Source organism: Notolabrus celidotus, unplaced genomic scaffold (genome assembly GCF_009762535.1).
Source record: "Notolabrus celidotus isolate fNotCel1 unplaced genomic scaffold, fNotCel1.pri scaffold_134_arrow_ctg1, whole genome shotgun sequence".
NCBI classification, from domain to species: Eukaryota; Metazoa; Chordata; class Actinopteri; order Labriformes; family Labridae; genus Notolabrus; species Notolabrus celidotus.
The window spans coordinates 95,539-117,401 of record NW_023260014.1 but is presented as its reverse complement, the minus strand read 5'-3'; the positions used below and the strand labels follow the sequence as shown (position 1 = coordinate 117,401).

Sequence of the window (21,863 nt, the reverse complement as noted above, 5' to 3'; positions counted from 1 at the left end):
GAGGTCAGTGTTTATATATAAATGTGTATATATGTATATGAATATATATTTATATATACATATATATTTATATGTGTTGTATTAAAGAGGTGAGGGGTTGGTGAAGGACTCTTGAATCAGCTCTCTCAAGTTTGCTGAAAGTTTCTGTTTGTTTATTCTGACATCTGACCGGAAGTGCTGTCCCTGCAGAGCTGAGTCAGCTGAACCAAACCGGAAGCAAAACACACGGCAGTGCGCAGGCGCAGCGGCAAGCTGAGCTCGCGCTGCAGAGGGACCAACTCACTGAGCAGCTTAACTTAATTTAAACTTTATTTAAACTTTATTTAAACTTTATTTTTTATTGGTAACCATCGACACCGTGACGTCACGAAGTGTGTGAGAAACAGCACGAGACGAAGCGGGAAACTGGAGCTGTTTGACCAACGCGGAAGTGAAGTAAGAGCCGAGTTTACCTGAGATCACCTGAAATATTAAGTTCATTAATTTAATCTGTGGAGCCGCGTGAGCTCCAGGAGCTGAAATCACTTCATGTTTAAAAATAAAATGTTAAAAAATATTTCCTTTAAATAAATCTCCATAACGCGTCAGGATGCTGTTCAGGTGTTCATCACTCACTGTGATTAAGAATATCAGAAAGGAAGAGTTTATAAACTCACCTGGGATAAACACCAACACACCTGCAGACTGATGCTAAGCTAATGCTACAGACAGGGTTGAGATAAGAAACAAACACGAAGTCAGAGTGAGGGAGAGATGAGTCTGTACACATGAAAACATGTTCCACCATAGAAGAAGAAGAACAGGCGTCATCACTGACACATCACCTGCTGTCAGCCTGCCTGTGGATCACACCTGTCCATAAAGGTGATGATGAGGAGGAGGAGGAAGAAGAAGTCATGAAGGTGTTTGTAGATGACAGAGTGACTCAGTGTTTATCACTCGCTTTAATTCGATCAATCAATACCGCGTTGATCGTCTGTAAACGAACACTCAGACTCTGCACAATGTGGCTCCTACATTTCCCATGATGCACCTGGACAGTGTCTGAAGTGTTCATCCTTCCTCTCAGTGATGAAGAGGAGTCAGCTGCTGTCCGTGTTGGTGGGCGGAGTCTTCTGCTTCGCTGTGATGTCACTGTACCGCATGCTGGAGCTGATGCAGGGGGCGGAGCTTCAGCAGAGCCAGGAGAAACCTGCCGGACAGGTAGACGAGGTCAGTGACATCATCAGTGGACTTTCAAAATAAAGGTTCTGTTCCGCTCAGCAGACATGACGGTGTTGAATGTTACAGAGTTGGTTCTCATTGGTCTGTGGAGCAGGATTTGTCCCGCCTCCAGAAGAAGATTGACAGGCTGGAGCGTCTCCTCTACGACAACAACCGTCTGGTTGCTACGCTACGTGACTCTCTGCTCCTCCGCAAAGCATCATGGGAAAAGGAAAGACAAGGTGGAAGGGTCAACTTGAGCTTGGTCTCCGCCCACAGCCAAGCTGACACGCTGCCAGGCTGCCGATTGGCTGCAGAGATAAAGGATGGAACAAAGGTTAGCAGGTTAGCTTAGCATGCTGTCTCTGTGGAGTTTCTCCATCAGCTGTTCGATGACTCATAAACAGCGTTATATTTATTTATGATGTTTCAGCTGCTCGACGTGTACGACCTCCTGCCTTTCGATAACCTGAACGGCGGCGCCTGGAAACAGGGCTTCGAGATCAGTTACCATGACAACGAGTGGGACGAACAGCCGCTGGAGGTGGTCCTGGTTCCTCACTCACACAACGACCCGGGTGAGTCAGATCACACGCTGCCGTGGTTTTAAATATCTGCAGAGGCTTTGTCCACAGGGGGCGCCACAACCAGATGACGAGAACCAAGCCCGGTCATTATAAGCCCCGCCCCTTACAGGGAGATAACCAATCATAGCTTAGGATTCTGGAGCGGCAGCTTGGCTTCAACAGATGTACATTTAACTGTGTGTGTGTGTGTGTGTGTGTGTGTGTGTGTGTGTGTGTGTGTGTGTCAGGCTGGTTGAAGACCTTTGACGGTTATTATCAGGATCAGACCCGACACATTCTGGACAACATGCTGACCAAGCTGAGCGAGGACGCCAGGTGACATCACACACTCTGTACTCATATCATTTAAAGAAGAGTGGGAGGAGCTAAGGTATGATTGACAGCTGTGTGGGAGGGGCTAAGGTTCGATGACAGCTGTGTGGTAGGGGCTAAGTTATGATGACAGCTGAGTGGGAGGAGCTAAGGTATGATTGACAGCTGAGTGGGAGGAGCTAAGTTATGATGACAGCTGAGTGGGAGGAGCTAAGGTATGATGACAGCTGAGTGGGAGGAGCTCAGGTATGATGACAGCTGAGTGGGAGGAGCTCAGGTATGATGACAGCTGAGTGGGAGGAGCTCAGGTATGATGACAGCTGAGTGGGAGGAGCTCAGGTATGATGACAGCTGAGTGGGAGGAGCTAAGGTATGATTGACAGCTAAGTGGGAGGAGCTAAGGTATGATTTACAGCTGTGTGGGAGGGGCTAAGTTACGATGACAGCTGTGTGGGAGGGGCTAAGTTATGATGACAGCTGAGTGGGAGGGGCTAAGTTATGATGACAGCTGAGTGGGAGGAGCTCAGGTATGATGACAGCTGAGTGGGAGGAGCTAAGGTATAATGGCAGCTGTGTGGGAGGAGCTAAGGTATGATGACAGCTGTGTTGGAGGGCCTAAGTTATGATGACAGCTGAGTAGGAGGAGCTAAGGTATGATTGACAGCTGAGTGGGAGGAGCTAAGGTATGATTGACAGCTGAGTGGGAGGAGCTAAGGTATGATGGCAGCTGTGTGGGAGGAGCTAATGTATGATGATAGCTGTGTGTTTGCTCAGGAGGAAGATGATCTGGGCGGAGATCAGTTATTTCTCTAAGTGGTGGGCGGAGCTTGATGAGCAGAAGAGGGCGATGGTCAGACGGTGAGTCTCAAACGATTGGTCACGTCAACATGAGAGAGGTTTCATCAGTTTAATCACAATCCCTGTTCTCTTGCCCCGCCCCTCTGCTGCTCTGTGATTGGTCAGGCTTCTGAAGGCAGGCCAGTTGGAGCTGGTGACGGGAGGATGGGTGATGGCAGACGAAGCTAACTCTCATTATTACGCGCTGCTCGATCAGCTGATGGAGGGACACCTTTGGATGCAGCGACACCTGGGTGCGTGACTCCGCCCCCACTCCTTACTTTCTGTTCCTGTATGACATCACAATACATATCACATGTGACATCACATCTCACCTTTCTGTCCAGGTGTGCAGCCAAGCAGTGGCTGGGCCATCGACCCCTTTGGCCACTCCCCCTCCATGACCTACCTGCTGAAGGGGGCGGGGCTTCAAAACATGGTCATCCAACGAGTTCACTACGCTGTGAAGAAACACTTTGCCCAGCAACGGACCCTCGAGTTTCTATGGCGACAAAACTGGGGTGAGAGAGAGAGAGAGAGAGACAGAGAGAGAGGAGAGAGAGACAGAGAGAGAGAGAGAGAGAGGAGAGAGAGAGAGAGACAGAGAGAGAGAGAGAGAGAAGGAGAGAGAGAGAAGGAGAGAGAGAGAGAGAGAGAGAGAGAGACAGAGAGAGAGAGACAGAGAAAGAAAGAGAGAAGGAGAGAGAGAGAGAGACAGAGAAAGAGAGAGAGAGAGGGAATAGATTGGACGTAAAAACACTTTTATTTTGAAATCCTGGAATAGAATTCAAATATGGAAAACGTTGGTTTCTTGGTTTGTGTAACTCCTCCCACTTGCTGTGTTTTAGACTCCTCCCCCCGCAGTGACATCACATGTCACATGATGCCTTTCTACAGCTACGACGTGCCGCACACGTGTGGTCCAAACCCAGCGGTCTGCTGTCAGTTTGATTTCCACCGCCTGCCTGGGAGGCGGGTCGTGTGTCCATGGAGGACAGCACCACAGCCAATCACAGAGCAGAACGTCAAGGAGAGGTAGACAGGAGGCGGGGCTAAAGTTATTATTATTGAGATAAACCGTTTTCTTACAGAGAATGAAACTTTCATCATAAATGTCTGAATGTGAATCTGAAGCTGTGATCAGGTCAGAGATTCCACCTCGTGGTCAGTGTGACCTCTGAGTGACCTCGTGGTCAGTGTGACCTCTGAGCGACCTCGTGGTCAGTGTGACCTCTGAGTGACCTCGTGGTCAGTGTGACCTCTGAGCGACCTCGTGGTCAGTGTGACCTCTGAGCGACCTCGTGGTCAGTGTGACCTCTGAGTGACCTCGCGGTCAGTGTGACCTCTGAGTGACCTCGTGGTCAGTGTGACCTCTGAGTGACCTCGTGGTCAGTGTGACCTCTGAGCGACCTTGCGGTAAGTGTGACCTCTGAGCGACCTCGCGGTCAGTGTGACCTCTGAGTGACCTCGTGGTCAGTGTGACCTCTGAGCGACCTCGCGGTCAGTGTGACCTCTGAGTGACCTCGTGGTCAGTGTGACCTCTGAGCGACCTCGCGGTCAGTGTGACCTCTGAGTGACCTCGTGGTCAGTGTGACCTCTGAGTGACCTTGCTCTCTGTTAGACTGACCCTGACTGTGTCCACTGCTCCTGTCTCACCTGTCCGCATGCTGCGTGGTCACTTCCTGTCCGTCCTCTCAGGGCGCAGCTCCTCCTCGATCAGTACCGTCAGAAGTCCCGTCTCTTCAGCTCGCCCGTCCTCCTCGTCCCGCTCGGCGATGACTTTCGCTTCATGGAGGCGAGCGAGTGGGACGTTCAGTTCGAAAACTACCAGAAACTGTTCGACTACTTCGACCAACACCCGGAGCTGCATGTCAAGGTGACCAGCTGACACACCTGGGTGGGAGGGGGCGGGGCATGAGGGCAGGGAGAATGTTTAAACATCGAAGAGTCTGGTCCGCCACACGCTGGTGTTTGGAGACATTCTTCTTCTGTGGTGTCTCTGTGTGGCTCTGATAATCAATGCTGGATCCTGATTGGTTCCTCAGGCTCGTTTCGGGACGCTCTCAGATTACTTCCTGGCTCTTCATAAACGTCTGAGCGCGGCGGGAACGACTCTGCCAGCGGTGCGCGGCGACTTCTTCACGTACGCCGACAGGGACGACCATTACTGGAGTGGATACTTCACCTCCCGCCCCTTCTACAAACGCCTGGACAGGACGCTGGAGGCCACGCTCAGGTACGCCCCCCCACCTGAGTCACACTGACCTGAGGATCCCCCCCCCCATCACTGCTGATCGTTACACGTTCGTCTCTCTCAGAGCGACAGAAATCCTCTTCAGTCTCACGCTGGCTGAAATGCGTCGTTTCCATGGCGACCGTCGTCTGGTAGCAGATTTCCCAGCACGTGATCACTTCCTGTCTCTGACGGCGGGGAGGCGGAACCTGGCTCTATTCCAGCATCACGATGCGGTCACCGGCACCGCACGCGACCCTGTGGTGGTGGATTACGGCACCAGGTAACTACTTCCTGTTAGCATCCTAGCCTGTTAGCATGACTCATTAGCCAAAAGTTTAAGAGCAGGTCTGGAGTTAGCATGTTAGCATGTAGGCTGAGAGCTCTTTAGCATCTTTGCACATGGCTTATAAAGGCTAACAGCTAACAGCTTAAAAGCAAACACAGGTAAAGATTAGCATGTGTTAGCATGGATAGCCTGATTTAAGGTAAATAAATCAATTGCATTTTTGTTTAAATTTAAATGTTTTTAACTTTGTTATCAGTGTTAGCATTGTAGCACCTGAAATCCTAAGTATCTTTTGCGTTAGCATTTCTTGTCTCATTTGTCCCTCCATGCTCTCCGTAGAAGGACGTCTACACCAAAACTAACAGGTACAGTCTGCTTAGTGTTAGCAGTTAGCATTAGCCTCTATCATAACCATCCATTTAGCTTTAGCATCTAACTTTAGCTAGCTAACATTTCCTTCAGCTGAGAGATTTCACTCAGCGGGTTTTACAGCGTCGCTCAGTCTTCACTTCACTTTCAGTTATTAACAAGAGTTTGATTTTAAGGTAAACAACGTCACAGGTAAACAACGTCACAGGTAAACAGCGTCACAGGTAAACAACGTCACAGGTAAACAGCGTCACAGGTAAACAGCGTCACAGGTAAACAACGTCACAGGTAAACAACGTCACAGGTAAACAACGTCACAGGTAAACAACGTCACAGGTAAACAACGTCACATGTAAACAACGTCACAGGTAAACAATGTCACATGTAAACAACGTCACATGTAAACAACGTCACAGGTAAACAACGTCACAGGTAAACAACGTCACAGGTAAACAACGTCACAGGTAAACAACGTCACAGGTAAACATCACAGCCGTACTCGCTCTGAAGGTAGACGTTGATGTCAGGAGTGTGTTGGGCTTCAGACGTGAGGTCAAGGTGTGTGTGAGGTCAAGGTGTGTGTGAGTCAGAAGGAGACCGGCTCCTCTGAACGACTTACACAAACTGTGACATCACAGATTGGTGAATGTCCTTATAAGGGCGTGATTAGTGTAACACTAACATGTTGTAATACGGACATATTTCATCATTTCAAATAGAGGACGTGACTTTTTTTCCAGGTTTCCAGAGTGTCGTAGGGTCTTAAAGAGACAGAAGCTGAAATGAACAGCCTGAGTGTGTTTGTAGATCATGTGACCCTGCTCACGGGCGATCAGAGGGGCGAGACCTCGTGTTTGAAACTCTCACGTTCAACTCAAACCTTCATTTCACAGATTGTTTCTCTCCATCCTGAACCTGCGCAAGGTGCTGCAGAGCTCCGCCCACTGGCTCCTCCTATTGGACAAGAGCCAGTACCACCACAACCAGTCGAAACCCTTCTTGCAAATGGTGCGCTCTGACATCATCGGATATTTCACGCTGTGTTTTCAGACGGATTGAAGGCGGAGCTTGTCGGATCAGGTGTGAAGCTTATGAAGCGTTTCTGTTTTTCAGGCTGACTCCATCTCAGCGCAGGACGCTCTGCCTCAGAAGACATTGCTCATGCTCAGTGACGAGCCCAGGTGAGGGGGCGGGGCTTACACAGAGAAGGGGCGGGGTCAGAAAAGCTTCATGTTTTTGTCCTTTTAAATAAAGTTGGTATACATTTAAAGGGACACTGCATCGCTCAAAAAACTGTTAAAGAGAGCTTAGTATAAAAACTTTAACTCGTTAACAGGAAGTGGTGTCACAAGGTAGCCTAGCATCTTATCTTGACAGCTGTAGATGCTAACATGTAAATCTTTGTTTGTGTACACAACTTTCTGTCTGTATCTTTGATGCTAAGCTAGGTGACTTAATGTTTTGAAGGTGTTTTTGTTTCGTTTTAGTGGTAAAGACTTCCTCAGTCTGTCTCTTTTGTTCTCTCTCTCTCTACGTTAACGGTAAGCTAATAGCATGCTAATGTTAGCTTAGTCTGCTAGCTACATAACAGCTACACTTGCAGCTCAGCGCTAATAAAGCACACAGTGATGTTAGCATGAGGCTAGCTTTGACCTGCAGAGCTGCTGCTCCTGATGAATGTGGCACCATCTTCAGGTCCCATCAGCCCGGGCTTTACTTCCTGTTTACTGCTAATTAGCTAATATTAACAAGCTAGCACGCTAACCTGAGACTGTGAACATGGTCTACAGATAACTGTTAACATTAGCATGTTAGCATGTAGCCTCAGTGGACTCATCGTGTCAGTATTGATTATTGATCAGTGATGATGTCATCAGGTCATTGGTGGTCTTTAACCCGACGGAGCAGCGCCGATCTGCAGTCATCAGTGTCGTCGTCGACTCTCCGGATGCTCGTGTCGTTGATGCAGAAACAGGTCAACCAATGGCTGCACAGATCTCTGCTGTGTGGGCGGAGCCAAGCAGAGTGTCCACAGAAGCCTTCCAGGTGATCAGTCATTGTCCAATCAGAGCACAGCTTTAGTGTGAGGTCACAACGGGAAGTGGAGCTTTTGAACTCTTCCTGTTTTCTCTTCCAGCTGGACTTTGTGGCCGAACTTCCTCCTCTGTCTCTCGTGGTTTATCATGTGACCAAATCCTCTGTTGGCTCCACCCCCCGCGCTCAGTACACCTTCAGTCGTCATGGCAACCCGACCGAAGTCAAGTCTGAACACTTCCAGGTGTCGCACCTGGCTGAGGCTGACATCCCCCTGTCGCTTAGCAACAAGCACATCCAAATATGGAGTTCCTCAGAGACCGGCCTGCTGCAGGTCAGACCCTCCAAAATAAAAGTCTGCTCAGAGAGTTCAACAGGAAACAAAAGATTATTGATCAGTCTATTTCCTGTGCCTTTATTTTGAAATGTAGAAGCTACGCCTACAGTCCGGTCTGGTCCGTCAGATCCAAGTCCAGTTTCTGTGGTACGGGACCACATCCAAGCATGACAAGAGTGGAGCCTACCTGTTCCTGCCAGGGCCAGAGGGTGCTCAGGTGAGTCCACAACCCAAACTGAATCTAGACCAGGTCCATCAGACCAGAACTAACTCTCTCTCTCTCTCTCTTACAGCTCTACTCGTCCTCAGAGCCTCCATTGGTCCGGGTCTCCAGAGGTCCCATTTTCTCTGACATCACTTCCTGTTACAAACATTTCACACACAGAGTTCGACTTTACCACCTGGAGGGTAAGAGAGAGGGTTTGATCAGAGTGCTGCCCTGAGTCCAGGCTGTCAGGCTGTTGCCCTGAGTCCAGGCTGTCAGGCTGTTGCCCTGAGTCCAGGCTGTCAGGCTGTTGCCCTGAGTCCGGGCTGTCAGGCTGTTGCCTGTCTCACCTTTATGTTTTTCTGGCAGCTAGTGTTTGAGCATGCTCAGTGTTGTCCTGTTTATGTCACAACTTCCTTTGGATGAGGTCACTTCCAGTTACTGAAATGTGTCTTTTTAGTTTGAATCAGAGATTTCAAAATAAAAGCTTCTCATTATCTCTGCCCTAGGGCATGCTGGGAGATCGCTGGAGATTTCCAACATGGTGGACATCAGGTCAGAGGTCAACCGAGAGCTTGTCATGCGGCTCATCAGTGATGTTACCAATGGCAACCGCTTCTTCTCTGACCTCAACGGGTTCCAGGTCAGTTTGTCACCGAGTCTGATGATGATGTCAAAGAGTCTGATGATGTCACCGAGTCTTATGATGTCACAGAGTCTGTTGATGTCACAGAGTCTGTTGATGTCACAGAGTCTGTTGATGTCACAGAGTCTGATGATGTCACAGAGTCTGTTGATGTCACAGAGTCTGATGATGTCACAGAGTCTGATGATGTCACAGAGTCTGTTGATGTCACAGAGTCTGATGATGTCACAGAGTCTGTTGATGTCACAGAGTCTGTTGATGTCACAGAGTCTGTTGATGTCACAGAGTCTGTTGATGTCACAGAGTCTGTTGATGTCACAGAGTCTGTTGATGTCACAGAGTCTGATGATGTCACAGAGTCTGATGATGTCACAGAGTCTGATGATGTCACAGAGTCTGATGATGTCACAGAGTCTGATGATGTCACAGAGTCTGATGATGTCACAGAGTCTGATGATGTCACAGAGTCTGTTGATGTCACAGAGTCTGATGATGTCACAGAGTCTGTTGATGTCACAGAGTCTGTTGATGTCACAGAGTCTGTTGATGTCACAGAGTCTGTTTATGTCACAGAGTCTGTTGATGTCACAGAGTCTGTTGATGTCACAGAGTCTGTTGATGTCACAGAGTCTGTTGATGTCACAGAGTCTGTTTATGTCACAGAGTCTGTTGATGTCACAGAGTCTGTTGATGTCACAGAGTCTGTTGATGTCACAGAGTCTGTTGATGTCACAGAGTCTGTTGATATCACAGAGTCTGATGATGTCACAGTATATATGTTGGTTATTGGTCCACAGACTGCAGCCTCTCACCTGTCCTGTGACCTGTTTGATTGAATCATTGATTTTTGATCGTGCAGATGCAGCAGCGGCGGACTCTGGCGAAGCTCCCCCTGCAGGCGAACTTTTACCCGATGAGTTCGGCGGCGTTCGTTCAGGACTCGACGTCTCGCCTGTCTCTGCTGTCGGCTCAGAGTCAGGCCGTGGCATCCCTCAGACCAGGTGAGTCTGGTCCCCTGCGAAGCGTCCTGCAGAGACTCTTTAGTTCTTCAGTCCTTTCACAGGATGTCTACCTGTGCAGGTGAGCTGGAGGTGGTGTTGGACCGGCGGCTGCAGCAGGACGATAACCGCGGTCTTGGTCAAGGAGTCACGGACAACAAGCTGACCTCCAGTCTCTACGAGCTGCTGCTGGAGGACAGGAGGGGCGGGGCTCAGGTGAGGGGGCGGGGCATTATAACAGTGTGACACTTTCCCAGGAGAACGTTTCAATAACAGATTCAGCCCGGTTAGCATACTAAGCTAATGTTAGCATGCTAAGCTAATGTCAGGATGTGTGAGTTACGGGTTCAAGACATGGCAAGTCGGCTCACCAGTCTTCATCAGTCCAGACCCTGAACCTCCTGAGACCCGAGTCTCCCGTGGGTGTTGTGAAATGTAAACCTGCTTCAGTCTGGTGTTTTTGGTCCTCTTCAGGTCCTTCAAGGGGTTCCACCTGATCCTCCTTAGACCCGTGTTCATCCGCCTGCAGCTTTCATTGTATTTTCTTCTCCTGTGATTTTACAGGAAGTGGGAGGGGCCTCAGTGGAACACCTGTCCCTGCTCGCCCACATTACCTCGCTTTGCCTCTGCCACCCACCAGTTACCATGGTTACCCCTAGCAACAGCCAGCTGCCAAAGCTCCGCCCCTTCCTGCCACTTGGCACGTCGCTGCCGTGTGACGTTCACCTGCTGAACCTGAGGACGCTGGAGGACACGCAGGTGAGGACACACCTGGACCCACCTAGACCCCCTGCAGAGCCGTTTGGTTTTCTGTTCAGATTCAGACCAGTACGCGGAGCGGAGCGGGGCCGGTCTGAGGAGCTGCAGAGGTTACACACACACATCTTAGTATCTAATTAACGAGACGCCCTGTGATTGGCCGGTCACCTGACCAGGTTCTAACTCCGCCTCCGGTCCAGTGACAGCTGGGACGAGGCGAGCGCTGTCGGTGACGGACGGATGACGAAGATCAAAGTCACAGAATCCACGAGTCCAGAGAGTCAGCTCACGTTACTGACTGCTGTTTGTTTGTTTGTTTGTTTGTTTGTTTGTTTGTGGTAAACAGGAAGCAGACACTCCATCACAGGAAGTGGCCCTGCTCCTCCACAGGAAGGGCTTTGATTGTAGCTCCGCCCCCCAGCCAGCATTGCAGTGCACATGGAGCAAAGACGAGGAGGTGCTCAAATAAAGACAACAACACACAGATAAACGTCAACATGTCAACAGTTTGTTTATGTTTACTCTTTCTGACCTTTTTATTTTGTGTGTGTTTGTGTGTTGTGTGTGTGTGTGTGTGTGTGTGTGTGTGTGTGTGTGTGTGTGTGTGTGTGTGTGTGTGTGTGTTTATTTGTTTGTCTCCAGGTGAATCTGGACGATCTGTTCTCCCCTCTTCAGTTCCGGTCGGTCCGTCGTTCTGGTCTCACTCTGCTGAGAGAACATGATGAGCCAGATTCTGTCGGGCAGCAGACTCACATCACTCGGCTGCAGCCGATGGAGATCAGTGCTTTCAGAGTGGAGCTCGAGTGACCGACAAAAAGAAGACGTTACAAAAACATGGAGTCAGGATAAACTCTTTAATCTGAAGGTTCAAATCTAACATCTTCAGACTGTGAGGCAGAACACATTCAGCTGTTACACACACACACACACACACACACACACACACACACACACACACACACACGTACACACTAACACACACGTACACACTAACACACACAGACACACACAACAACACTAAGAACAGGAACCTGTTTACGTTAATGAAAAGACTCGGAACACGGGGCGTCAGGGTCAAAGGTCAACCCAACATGGGCCGACCTACACACAGGTCAAAGGTCACAGACTGAAACACCTGTTTATAAAAACACTAAAGTTCAACACCCAGACAGACAGATGAGGTCTCCATGGCAACCAGAGGGACCAAATGACTGTGTGTGTGTGTGTGTGTGTGTGTGTGTGTGTTGTTTTTGTTTGGTAGTCTCCTGCTGTGTATGTGTGTGCGTGTGCGCGCGCGTGTGTGTGTATTGTTGTTTGTTCAGATTGTGTGAAAAGGGAAACTTTAAATCTTTGGGGATATTTTTTTATAATTTAGTAAATTTATATTTTTCTGTGAATTATTTAAAATCAGAGTTTTTTATTTCCTGTTTTTTTGAAGTTTGATTGTTGGTGTCAGATTAATATAAATAAATTATTTTGATTCTTTTTGTTGTTTGTATTCATTGAGTCTCCACAGCTGATTGGACAGAGAGGAGTCTGTACTGAGCATGCTCAGTATGAGTCCGGTGACGTCATGAGTCTGATAACGTTCATGTTGATCTGCTGACCAGGCTGCTGTTCCAGTGTGTGTCCACAGGGGGGCAGTGATGAGTCACAGCTGCTGTTTAATCCTCAGAGAGGAAGAGGAGGAGGAGGAGCAGAGAGTGAGGAAGAGGAGGAGGAGCAGAGAGTGAGGAAGAGGAGGAGCAGAGAGTGAGGAAGAGGAGGAGGAGCAGAGAGTGAGGAAGAGGAGGAGGAGCAGAGAGTGAGGAAGAGGAGGAGGAGCAGAGAGTGAGGAAGAGGAGGAGGAGGAGCAGAGAGTGAGGAAGAGGAGGAGGAGGAGCAGAGAGTGAGGCAGGCAGCAGGTAAACAGACGCGTTCAGGAACCCTCCATTCTCTTCAGGTGTTCCTGTAAACCGCTCCATGACTGCGCAGGTGAGTCTCGCGCTCAGAAACACGTGACTGTGTGAGGAGGGTCAGACTGCACCAGACCCCCCCACTGTTAGTCTCCATGTAACACCAAGCTAGACCGGCACAGACCTGGACAGACCTGCACAGGTGGAAACCCGCTCGCTCTGTGTGTCCGTGTGTGTCCGTGTTTGTCCGTGTGTGTGTGTCCGTGTGTGTGTGTCCGTGTGTGTGTCCGTGTGTGTCCGGGCAGGTAGATCAGGCAGGTGGTCAACGTGACTTGTCAACGTGACGTAGTGCTGACCTGAGGCCGGGACAGAGAGGGGTTCACTAACAAACGAAATCCAGACCAGGATCAGGGTCACCGCGTGGGACACGAGGAGTTTTATCACGTGACCCACACGGACGGAAATACAGCCTCCTGATTGGTTACAGGCACAGGGGGGGACAGGACTGACCTGACACACACACACACACACACACACACACACACACACACACACACACAGCGTCTCTCACCTGCTCAGGTGAGACTCACTGACACTGAAACACCGGCCTCTGATCTCAGTCTGATGATCACCTGTGAGAGGTCAGAGGTCAACCCTAACTTCTGAAACACGCAATGACATCATAGATTAAATCAGGTGTTCTCCAGGTGTGTGTGTTCTTCAGATGTGTGTGTTCTTCAGATATGTGTGTTCTTTAGATGTGTGTGTTCTCCAGATGTGTGTGTTCATCAGATGTGTGTGTTCTCCAGATGTGTGTGTTCATCAGATGTGTGTGTTCTCCAGATGTGTGTGTTCATCAGATGTGTGTGTTCTTCAGATGTGTGTGTTCATCAGATGTGTGTTCTCCAGATGTGTGTGTTCATCAGATGTGTGTGTTCATCAGATGTGTGTTCTCCAGATGTGTGTGTTCATCAGATGTGTGTGTTCTCCAGATGTGTGTGTTCATCAGATGTGTGTGTTCTTCAGATGTGTGTGTTCATCAGATGTGTGTGTTCTTCAGATGTGTGTGTTCTTCAGATGTGTGTGTTCATCAGATGTGTGTGTTCTTCTCCAGGTGTGTGTGTTGTACTTCGCTAAGAGCGCCGAGCTGACCGGGGTCAAGGAGGAGCAGCTTGTTGCCGTGCCGACATCAATCAGCAGCCGAGATCTTTGGGGACTGTTGGTACAACGACACCCAAGGTACTGTGGTTTGTTCACTGTCATCACTGTGGTGTGTTCACTGTCATCACTGTGGTGTGTTCACTGTCATCACTGTGGTGCGTTCACTGTCATCACTGTGGTGTGTTCACTGTCATCACTGTGGTGCGTTCACTGTCATCACTGTGGTTTGTTCACTGTCATCACTGTGGTGCATTCACTGTCATCACTGTGGTGTGTTCACTGGCATCACTGTGGTGTGTTCACTGTCATCACTGTGGTGCGTTCACTGTCATCACTGTGGTTTGTTCACTGTCATCACTGTGGTGCATTCACTGTCATCACTGTGGTGTGTTCACTGGCATCACTGTGGTGTGTTCACTGGCATCACTGTGGTGCGTTCACTGTAATCACTGTGGTTTGTTCACTGTCATCACTGTGGTGCATTCACTGTCATCACTGTGGTGTGTTCACTGGCATCACTGTGGTGTGTTCACTGGCATCACTGTGGTGTGTTCACTGTCATCACTGTGGTGCATTCACTGTCATCACTGTGGTGCGTTCACTGTCATCACTGGTGCGTTCACTGTCATCACTGGTGCGTTCACTGTCATCACTGTGGTGCGTTCACTGTCATCACTGTGGTGCGTTCACTGTCATCACTGTGGTGCGTTCACTGTCATCACTGGTGCGTTCACTGTCATCACTGTGGTGCGTTCACTGTCATCACTGGTGCGTTCACTGTCATCACTGTGGTGCTGTGGTGCGTTCACTGGCATCACTGTAGGCATCACTGTGGTGCGTTCACTGTCATCACTGTGGTGCGTTCACTGTCATCACTGTGGTGCGTTCACTGTCATCACTGTGGTGCGTTCACTGTCATCACTGGTGCGTTCACTGTCATCACTGTGGTGCTGTGGTGCGTTCACTGGCATCACTGTAGGCATCACTGTGGTGCATTCACTGTCATCACTGTGGTGCGTTCACTGTCATCACTGTGGTGCGTTCACTGTCATCGCTGGTGCGTTCACTGTCATCACTGTGGTGCTGTGGTGCGTTCACTGGCATCACTGTAGGCATCACTGTGGTGCGTTCACTGTCATCACTGTGGTGCGTTCACTGTCATCACTGTGGTGCGTTCACTGTGGTGCGTTCACTGTCATCACTGTGGTGCGTTCACTGTCATCACTGTGGTGCGTTCACTGTCATCACTGTGGTGCGTTCACTGTCATCACTGTGGTGCGTTCACTGTCATCACTGTGGTCCGTTCACTGTCATCACTGTGGTGCGTTCACTGTCATCACTGTGGTGCGTTCACTGTCATCACTGTGGTGCGTTCACTGTCATCACTGTGGTGCGTTCACTGTCATCACTGTGGTGCGTTCACTGTCGGCTTGTATTTTACCGTTCAGGTTTTTTGTTATGACAGCATTAAAGGTGACGTTGTGCAACATGGACTCTTTAATGGTCCTCTCCCTGAAATCTGTGTCCCTGTCTCCAAACCCCCTGAACAGTCAAAGACTCCATTCTGCCCCTGTTCTGATTTCTCCACCTTTCTGTAAATGTGTGCTGAAACCAGCCGTTTCAGTTTTCAGTGTTTTTCATACGTCACAACGCCATCCGGTCTGTAACAGGAAGTCAGAGCTCGGAGCTTGTTCAGCCCATAGACTGTATAAAATACAACTCAACCCCTCCTCCGTTTTTCATTCCCTGCACACATGTGTGCTAACAAGGAGCTTAGGAGGGAGGCATGCTAGTTGTAGGCTGTCTTAATAAACACAAAGGTCGCTTTGACTCCCCACGTCTGCAAATTTGAAGATCTAGTGGAGGATTTTTAGTTTTCATGGAAAAGTGCTAGCGCTAGTTAGCATAGCCACATAGCTACATGTTGGTAGCTGTGTACCAAGACACACGTCGACATGCTGACAAATAAAACAACAAGAAACACTAAATCTGTGACCAATGGTTCAGAAAGGTCCTGCTGCAGGCGCCTCTCCGTCAGGATCAGATTCTGGATCAGATTCAGAGGGTTGAAGTAACGCGGGTCTGTGAGCAGCCGTGTATATTCAGCCAACATGTAAACATTAGATCAACGTGCTGGAGAGCCGAGGCCACACCCACTTCCTGAGGGGGCGTGGTCAGAGAGAAAACAGCCTGTTCTGAGCAGGGCTGAAGAAGAGGGGTTTACAGGCAGACCAGAATCTGATTTCAAAGTGTTTTTATGAACATAAACTTTAAAGACATGTTTTGGGACCTCTTAGACCAATATATGTTGATGAGAAACGCGTGATATGTTACCTTTAAATTGATTGTGTGTGTGTGTGTGTGTGTCTCTGTGTGTGTGTGTGTGTGTGTGTGTGTGTGTGTCTGTGTGTGTATGTGTGCACGCAGGTTGTCCCTCCTGCAGGGTCAGGTGGTCCTGGCGGTGTGTCAGCAGTACGTTGCCATAGGCGACCAGGTGGTGACGCTCGTGGACGGAGACGAGGTTGCCGTGGTGCCGCCGCTCAGCGGAGGATAAACAGACGGTGAGAGGACATGCACACACACGCACACGCACACACACACACACACACACAGACACACACACACAGACACACACACTCACACACAGACACACGGACACACGCACGCACGCACACGCACACACACACACACACACACTATGTCTGGATGAAGACTCTCTCCTGACAGACCTCTGAGCTGTGATTGGTCGGTCTCAGATGAGGTCACATGAGGACTGTTGTGAGGTCCCTGTAATCAGTCCCGGATTAGGACTGGATGGACCTTCTCTGTGTGGTGTCTCCTCAGAGATGACCGAGGAGGAGCAGAGGGACGTCTTCAAGCTGAGCCCTGATTGGCTGTCTGTACAGGAAGTGGTGGACGCCGTCAGCAGCCCGACGTGTGGGGCAGCTTCACTTTTTATAGGTTCACAATTTATTAAACTATGAAGATTCAAAGTTTCAAACATAGAGATCCAACGTGTCACAACTGTGTGTGTGTGTGTGTGTGTGTGTGTGTGTGTGTGTGTGTGTGCGTGCAGGTACGACCCGTGCAGACCAGGTGGATGGCAGGAAGGTGATTGGTCTGGACTATGAGGCGTACGAGCTCATGGCCCAATCAGAGTTCAGAAAGCTGTGTGATGACATCAGAGCGCGATGGCCGAGCGTGATGCACGTCTGTGTGCACCACCGTCTGGGGTGAGAGAGCCGCACACATCATACTTTGGTTCCCACGCAACCCGCAGTTCCTCCTGAGTCCACTAGAGTGTGTCTCCTGCAGTGAGTCAGTCCCCATAGAGCCCCATGTTAAAAACAGTTTGGGTCTCTATAGCTCATTTCTGTCGTCATCTGTTTACAGCAGGTGAAGGGTTAAAGGGAGGGTTAGGGGCGGGGCCTCTTTGACTGACAGGTGGGTGTTGTAGCTGCTGGCCAGGTGGCTAGGCTAAAGCTCCACCTTTTTGTCTGTTTGTATATTAACAGAAGTGATTTAGACTCCTCCCCTCTATGTGACTCCTCCCCTACGTGACCCCTCCTCTCGGTGTGACTCCTCCCCTGTGTGACCCCTCCTCTCAGTGTGACTCCTCCCCTCCGTGACTCCTCCCCTCTGTGTGACTCCTCCCTCAGGTGGGTGGAGGTGGGCCAGGCCAGCGTTGTCATGGCAATTTCATCTCCTCATCGCCATGACGGCCAACAGGCAATCCAGCACGCCATCAACCAGCTGAAGGCGAACGTCCCCATCTGGAAGAAGGTCTGATCATGTGTCTGATTATTGATCATGTGTCTGATTATTGATCATGTGTCTGATTATTGATCATGTGTCTGATTATTGATCATGTCTGATTATTGATCATGTCTGATTATTGCTCATGTGTCTGATTATTGATCATGTGACTGATTATTGATCATGTCTGATTATTGATCATGTGTCTGATTATTGATCATGTGACTGATTATTGATCATGTGTCTGATTATTGATCATGTGACTGATTATTGATCATCTGTCTGATTATTGATCATGTGTCTGATTATTGATCATGTGTCTGATTATTGATCATGTGACTGATTATTGATCATGTGTCTGATTATTGATCATGTGTCTGATTATTGATCATGTGTCTGATTATTGATCATGTGACTGATTATTGATCATGTGTCTGATTATTGATCATGTCTGATTATTGATCATGTGTCTGATTATTGATCATGTGTCTGATTATTGATCATCTGTCTGATTATTGATCATGTGTCTGATTATTGATCATGTGTCTGATTATTGATCATGTGTCTGATTATTGATCTTTGATTGACAGGAGGTGTACGACTCTCAGGACTCGAGTTGGAAGCAGAACGTGGAGTGTTCGTGGTCGTCTCACAGTCGTGCGTCGTCAGAGAACACGTGAAGGAGTGTGTTATCAGAGAACTGAAGGTTATCAATAAATCCTGACTGATGAAGTGTGTGTGTGTTTGGAGCGTCTGTACCTGCTGATCAGTGAGTTTCTCCTTGAGTTCACTTCAGTCTGAGAGATTCTGATCAGAGCGAGACCTCATCAATAAAACATCTGTGTGATTATTGTCAATAAATCAGTTCCAGACTTCATGGAGACCTGGATCCTGACGTCTCTGAGCTCCTGATCAACATGCAGATTTAAACCCTGGTTTGTTTCCTGTCCCCCCGACGTGAAGAGGAAGTCAGTGAACATCAAACAGAACGTGTAGACGTGATTTAAAGTGAAACACAGACTGATGGAGCAGCACACACACAGGGGAACACATCCAGTTCACTCAGGTTCAGGTTCTCCTGGTCCACTTTGAATCAGTCTTCAGTGATGTGACGGAAACATCAGATAAAACACACCTGCACCTGACTCACCTGGGGGGGCGGAGCTTATCAGGTAACTTCCTTGTGCGCCCGGTTCAGCTTCGACTTTAGTTCCTGAACAACAGGTTTGTTTTTGAAATTGTAATATTTTCCAGGAAGCGTCATGAACTCTGAGACCGATGATTTAATGATTAAATATGAAGGGAGCCTCTCTGAGGAGGATTTACTCTCCTTTAGGACTTTCAGGAACCAACTGTTCCACCCTCCACAGACCCCACACCTGATCCCTGGACCTTCAGTTCAGTCCAGACTATAGGTCCAGACTGGTTTAACTGTCAGGGGTCCTGTGTGTGGGGGTCTGATGTAAAGCTCTTATTTTGAAGTAAACCGGAAGTAGCGCGGTTGTTTTTGCTACGCAGCGCTCGTGCCGGTTGGTCAGCTGACCGTCGGCCGGTCTGGTGACTGTTCCCCTGAAGCCCGCACCCTGACCCGGACTCCAGCACCACCAGGCCGAGTCCGGACCCTGTGTACCCGAGACCGGAGCCCCTGACCCGGCCTGCTTCCTGCTGCGCCCCGTTAGGAGGATCTCCTGGACCAGATCCCGACCCGTGCACCGAGAGGCGGATCATCACACCCCGGACCCCCCGGACCCCCCGGCGGCCTCAGGCCCCGGCAGACCCCCCTGAGTGATGTCCGTGCTGGAGCTCGCCCTGCAGGGCCTGGCCGGGTTCGGGTTCTTGCTGTTCTTCGTGCTGTGGATGATGCACTTCATGTCCGTGATCTACGTGTGAGTCTACGAGCTAACAGCTAACAGGCTAACAAGCTAACTGTTAGCTGTTAGCTTCTGTTTCCGGCTTTGGTCCTGGTTCAGGTCCCGGTTCGGGTTTTGGGGTTCTGAGGGGTGGATCATGAGAATAAGACCGGTTCAGTCTATAGTCCGGGTCCCGGGTGGGTGTGAGGAGGGGGGGGGCCTCCTGGTCTAAGCGGGTCCGGGTTGGGCGTTTTCCTGGTTCCCCGCTAGCCGGCTAGCTCCGAGCTAACGCTGAGAGGTCAGAGGATCCGGATCAATAAGGTCCATCTGTTTCAGACCCGGTCTATCATGAGTCCGTGTTCATACCGGGTTAGACCCAGGACCCGGAACTGAAGGTCTTACTGAGGCTGGATGTACAAACAGCTGAGACCCGAGTCCACTTAGAGTCCAACTGAGACCTGAGACTGCTTAGCGTCCACCTGAGACCTGAGTCCGCTTAGAGTCCACCTGAGACCTGAGACTGCTCAGAGTCCACCTGAGACCTGAGTCTGCTTAGCGTCCAACTGAGACCTGAGTCTGCTTAGAGTCCAACTGAGACCTGAGACTGCTTAGCGTCCAACTGAGACCTGAGTCCGCTTAGAGTCCACCTGAGACCTGAGACTGCTTAGAGTCCACCTGAGACCTGAGTCTGCTTAGAGTCCAACTGAGACCTGAGTCTGCTTAGAGTCCACCTGAGACCTGAGACTGCTTAGAGTCTACCTGAGATCTGAGACTGCTTAGAGTCCACCTGAGACCTGAGTCTACCTGAGATCTGAGACTGTTTAGAGTCTATCTGAGACCTGAGACTGCTTTGAGTCCTGATGGTCCAGAGACTCAAGGAAGGTGAGGAGGAAGGTGAGGAGGATGAGGAAGGTGAGGATGAGGAGGAAGGTGAGGAGGATGAGGAAGGTGAGGATGAGGACGAAGGTGAGGATGAGGAGGAAGGTGAGGATGAGGAGGAAGGTGAGGAGGATGAGAAAGGTGAGGATGAGGAAGGTGAGGATGAAGAGGAAGGTAAGGATGAAGAGGAAGGTGAGGACGAAGGTAAGGATGAGGAGGAAGGTGAGGATGAGGAGGAAGGTGAGGATGAGGAGGAAGGTGAGGATGAGGAGGAAGGTGAGGAGGATGAGAAAGGTGAGGATGAGGAAGGTGAGGATGAAGAGGAAGGTGAGGATGAGGAGGAAGGTAAGGATGAAGAGGAAGGTGAGGATGAGGAGGAAGGTAAGGATGAGGAGGAAGGTGAGGATGAGGAGGAAGGTGAGGATGAGGAGGAAGGTGAGGATGAAGAGGAAGGTAAGGATGAGGAGGAAGGTAAGGATGAAGAGGAAGGTAAGGATGAAGAGGAAGGTGAGGATGAGGAGGAAGGATGCGGAGGAAGGTGATGAGGATGAGGAGGAGGAAGGTGAGGAGGAAAGTGATGAGGATGAGGAGGAAGGTGAGGATGAAGAGGAAGGTGAGGATGAAGAGGAAGGTGAGGATGAGGAAGGTGAGGATGAAGAGGAAGGTGAGGATGAGGAGGAAGGTGAGGATGAGGAGGAAGGTGAGGATGAGGAGGAAGGTAAGGATGAAGAGGAAGGTGAGGATGAGGAGGAAGGTGAGGATGAGGAGGAAGGTGAGGATGAAGAGGAAGGTAAGGATGAGGAGGAAGGTAAGGATGAAGAGGAAGGTAAGGATGAAGAGGAAGGTGAGGATGAGGAGGAAGGATGCGGAGGAAGGTGATGAGGATGAGGAGGAGGAAGGTGAGGAGGAAAGTGATGAGGATGAGGAGGAAGGTGAGGATGAAGAGGAAGGTGAGGATGAAGAGGAAGGTGAGGATGAAGAGGAAGGTGAGGATGAGGAGGAAGGTGAGGATGAGGAGGAAGGTGAGGAGGAAGGTAAGGGTGAAGGTAAGGATGAAGAGGAAGGTGAGGAGGAAGGATGAAGAGGAAGGTGAGGATGAGGAGGAAGGTGATGAGGAGGAGGAAGATGAGGAGGAGGAGGAGGAAGGTGAGGAAGAGGAGGAGGAGGAGGAGGAAGGTGAGGAAGAGGAGGAGGAAGGGTCTTCCTCTTCCGTCAGGTTCCAGCTTCTCTCCTGGTGGTCCAACATTGAGACGGGTTCACCTGGTCTCTGGTCTGTCCCTGCGGTCTGTGTGTAAGGGTTCAGACCCCCTCAGGATTAAAACCTTTATGTAACCGTCTCGGGGTCTGTGGGGGATTAAAGGATTGTTCTGAAGTACCGAGGACCACCAGAGACCTCCAGACCTCTACAGTTCTTTACCTGAGACGCAGACTTCATGTAACTCCTTTAAGTCTGATCTCAGGTCCCTCAGTTCCGTCAGGTCCCTCAGTTCCCTCAGGTCCCTCAGTTCCCTCA

General features: G+C 49.8%; 3 protein-coding genes across 5 annotated transcripts in view; all 3 read left to right on the top strand.

The window, feature by feature from the left end:
* Positions 1-212: 212 nt before the first annotated feature.
* LOC117808653 (alpha-mannosidase 2-like) lies at positions 213-11,790 on the top strand. Of its 2 annotated transcripts, XM_034678344.1 has the most exons (24): positions 213-435; positions 1,070-1,212; positions 1,319-1,540; positions 1,637-1,781; positions 2,018-2,105; positions 2,877-2,960; positions 3,066-3,193; positions 3,287-3,460; positions 3,788-3,974; positions 4,638-4,815; positions 4,985-5,175; positions 5,258-5,455; positions 6,724-6,838; positions 6,944-7,011; positions 7,708-7,876; positions 7,968-8,198; positions 8,296-8,418; positions 8,495-8,609; positions 8,916-9,049; positions 9,912-10,053; positions 10,133-10,266; positions 10,615-10,809; positions 11,156-11,266; positions 11,452-11,790. In XM_034678344.1, coding segments are annotated over exons 1-24 (3,441 nt in total). In that variant the 5' UTR covers positions 213-434; the 3' UTR covers positions 11,617-11,790. The 2 variants fall into 2 exon arrangements, with proteins under 2 accessions (XP_034534235.1, XP_034534236.1); XM_034678345.1 differs by lacking the exons at positions 213-435; positions 1,070-1,212 and having other exon boundaries at positions 1,433-1,548.
* Positions 11,791-16,309: 4,519 nt separating this feature from the next.
* Positions 16,310-18,356, top strand: LOC117808655 (molybdopterin synthase catalytic subunit). 2 transcript variants are annotated; one of them, XM_034678348.1, is made up of 5 exons: positions 16,310-16,426; positions 16,710-16,826; positions 16,942-17,098; positions 17,525-17,648; positions 18,212-18,356. In XM_034678348.1, exons 2-5 carry the CDS (start codon positions 16,712-16,714, stop codon positions 18,299-18,301), a joined length of 486 nt encoding a protein of 161 aa, XP_034534239.1. In that variant the 5' UTR covers positions 16,310-16,426; positions 16,710-16,711; the 3' UTR covers positions 18,302-18,356. The 2 variants fall into 2 exon arrangements, with proteins under 2 accessions (XP_034534239.1, XP_034534238.1); XM_034678347.1 differs by having other exon boundaries at positions 17,474-17,648.
* Positions 18,357-19,118: 762 nt separating this feature from the next.
* Positions 19,119-21,863, top strand: part of ugcg (UDP-glucose ceramide glucosyltransferase) — an 8,528-nt gene continuing 5,783 nt past the window's right edge. Inside the window, exon 1 of the mRNA XM_034678346.1 lies at positions 19,119-19,507. Within this exon, the coding sequence (XP_034534237.1) occupies positions 19,410-19,507 (98 nt within the window). The 5' untranslated portion in view covers positions 19,119-19,409. The remainder of the gene's footprint in view (positions 19,508-21,863) is intronic.

Excerpts from the sequence above, each read along its gene's own strand:
- LOC117808655 (XM_034678347.1), top strand. The coding sequence starts at position 16,712 with ATGACCGAGGAGGAGCAGAGGGACGTCTTCAAGCTGAGCCCTGATTGG. Across the intron at positions 16,827-16,941 it reads GGCAGCTTCACTTTTTATAG|GTACGACCCGTGCAGACCAG; the intron begins GTTCACAATTTA and ends GTGTGCGTGCAG. Across the intron at positions 17,649-18,211 it reads ACGTCCCCATCTGGAAGAAG|GAGGTGTACGACTCTCAGGA; the intron begins GTCTGATCATGT and ends TTTGATTGACAG.
- LOC117808653 (XM_034678344.1), top strand. Across the intron at positions 2,106-2,876 it reads AAGCTGAGCGAGGACGCCAG|GAGGAAGATGATCTGGGCGG; the intron begins GTGACATCACAC and ends GTGTTTGCTCAG. Across the intron at positions 3,194-3,286 it reads TTGGATGCAGCGACACCTGG|GTGTGCAGCCAAGCAGTGGC; the intron begins GTGCGTGACTCC and ends CTTTCTGTCCAG.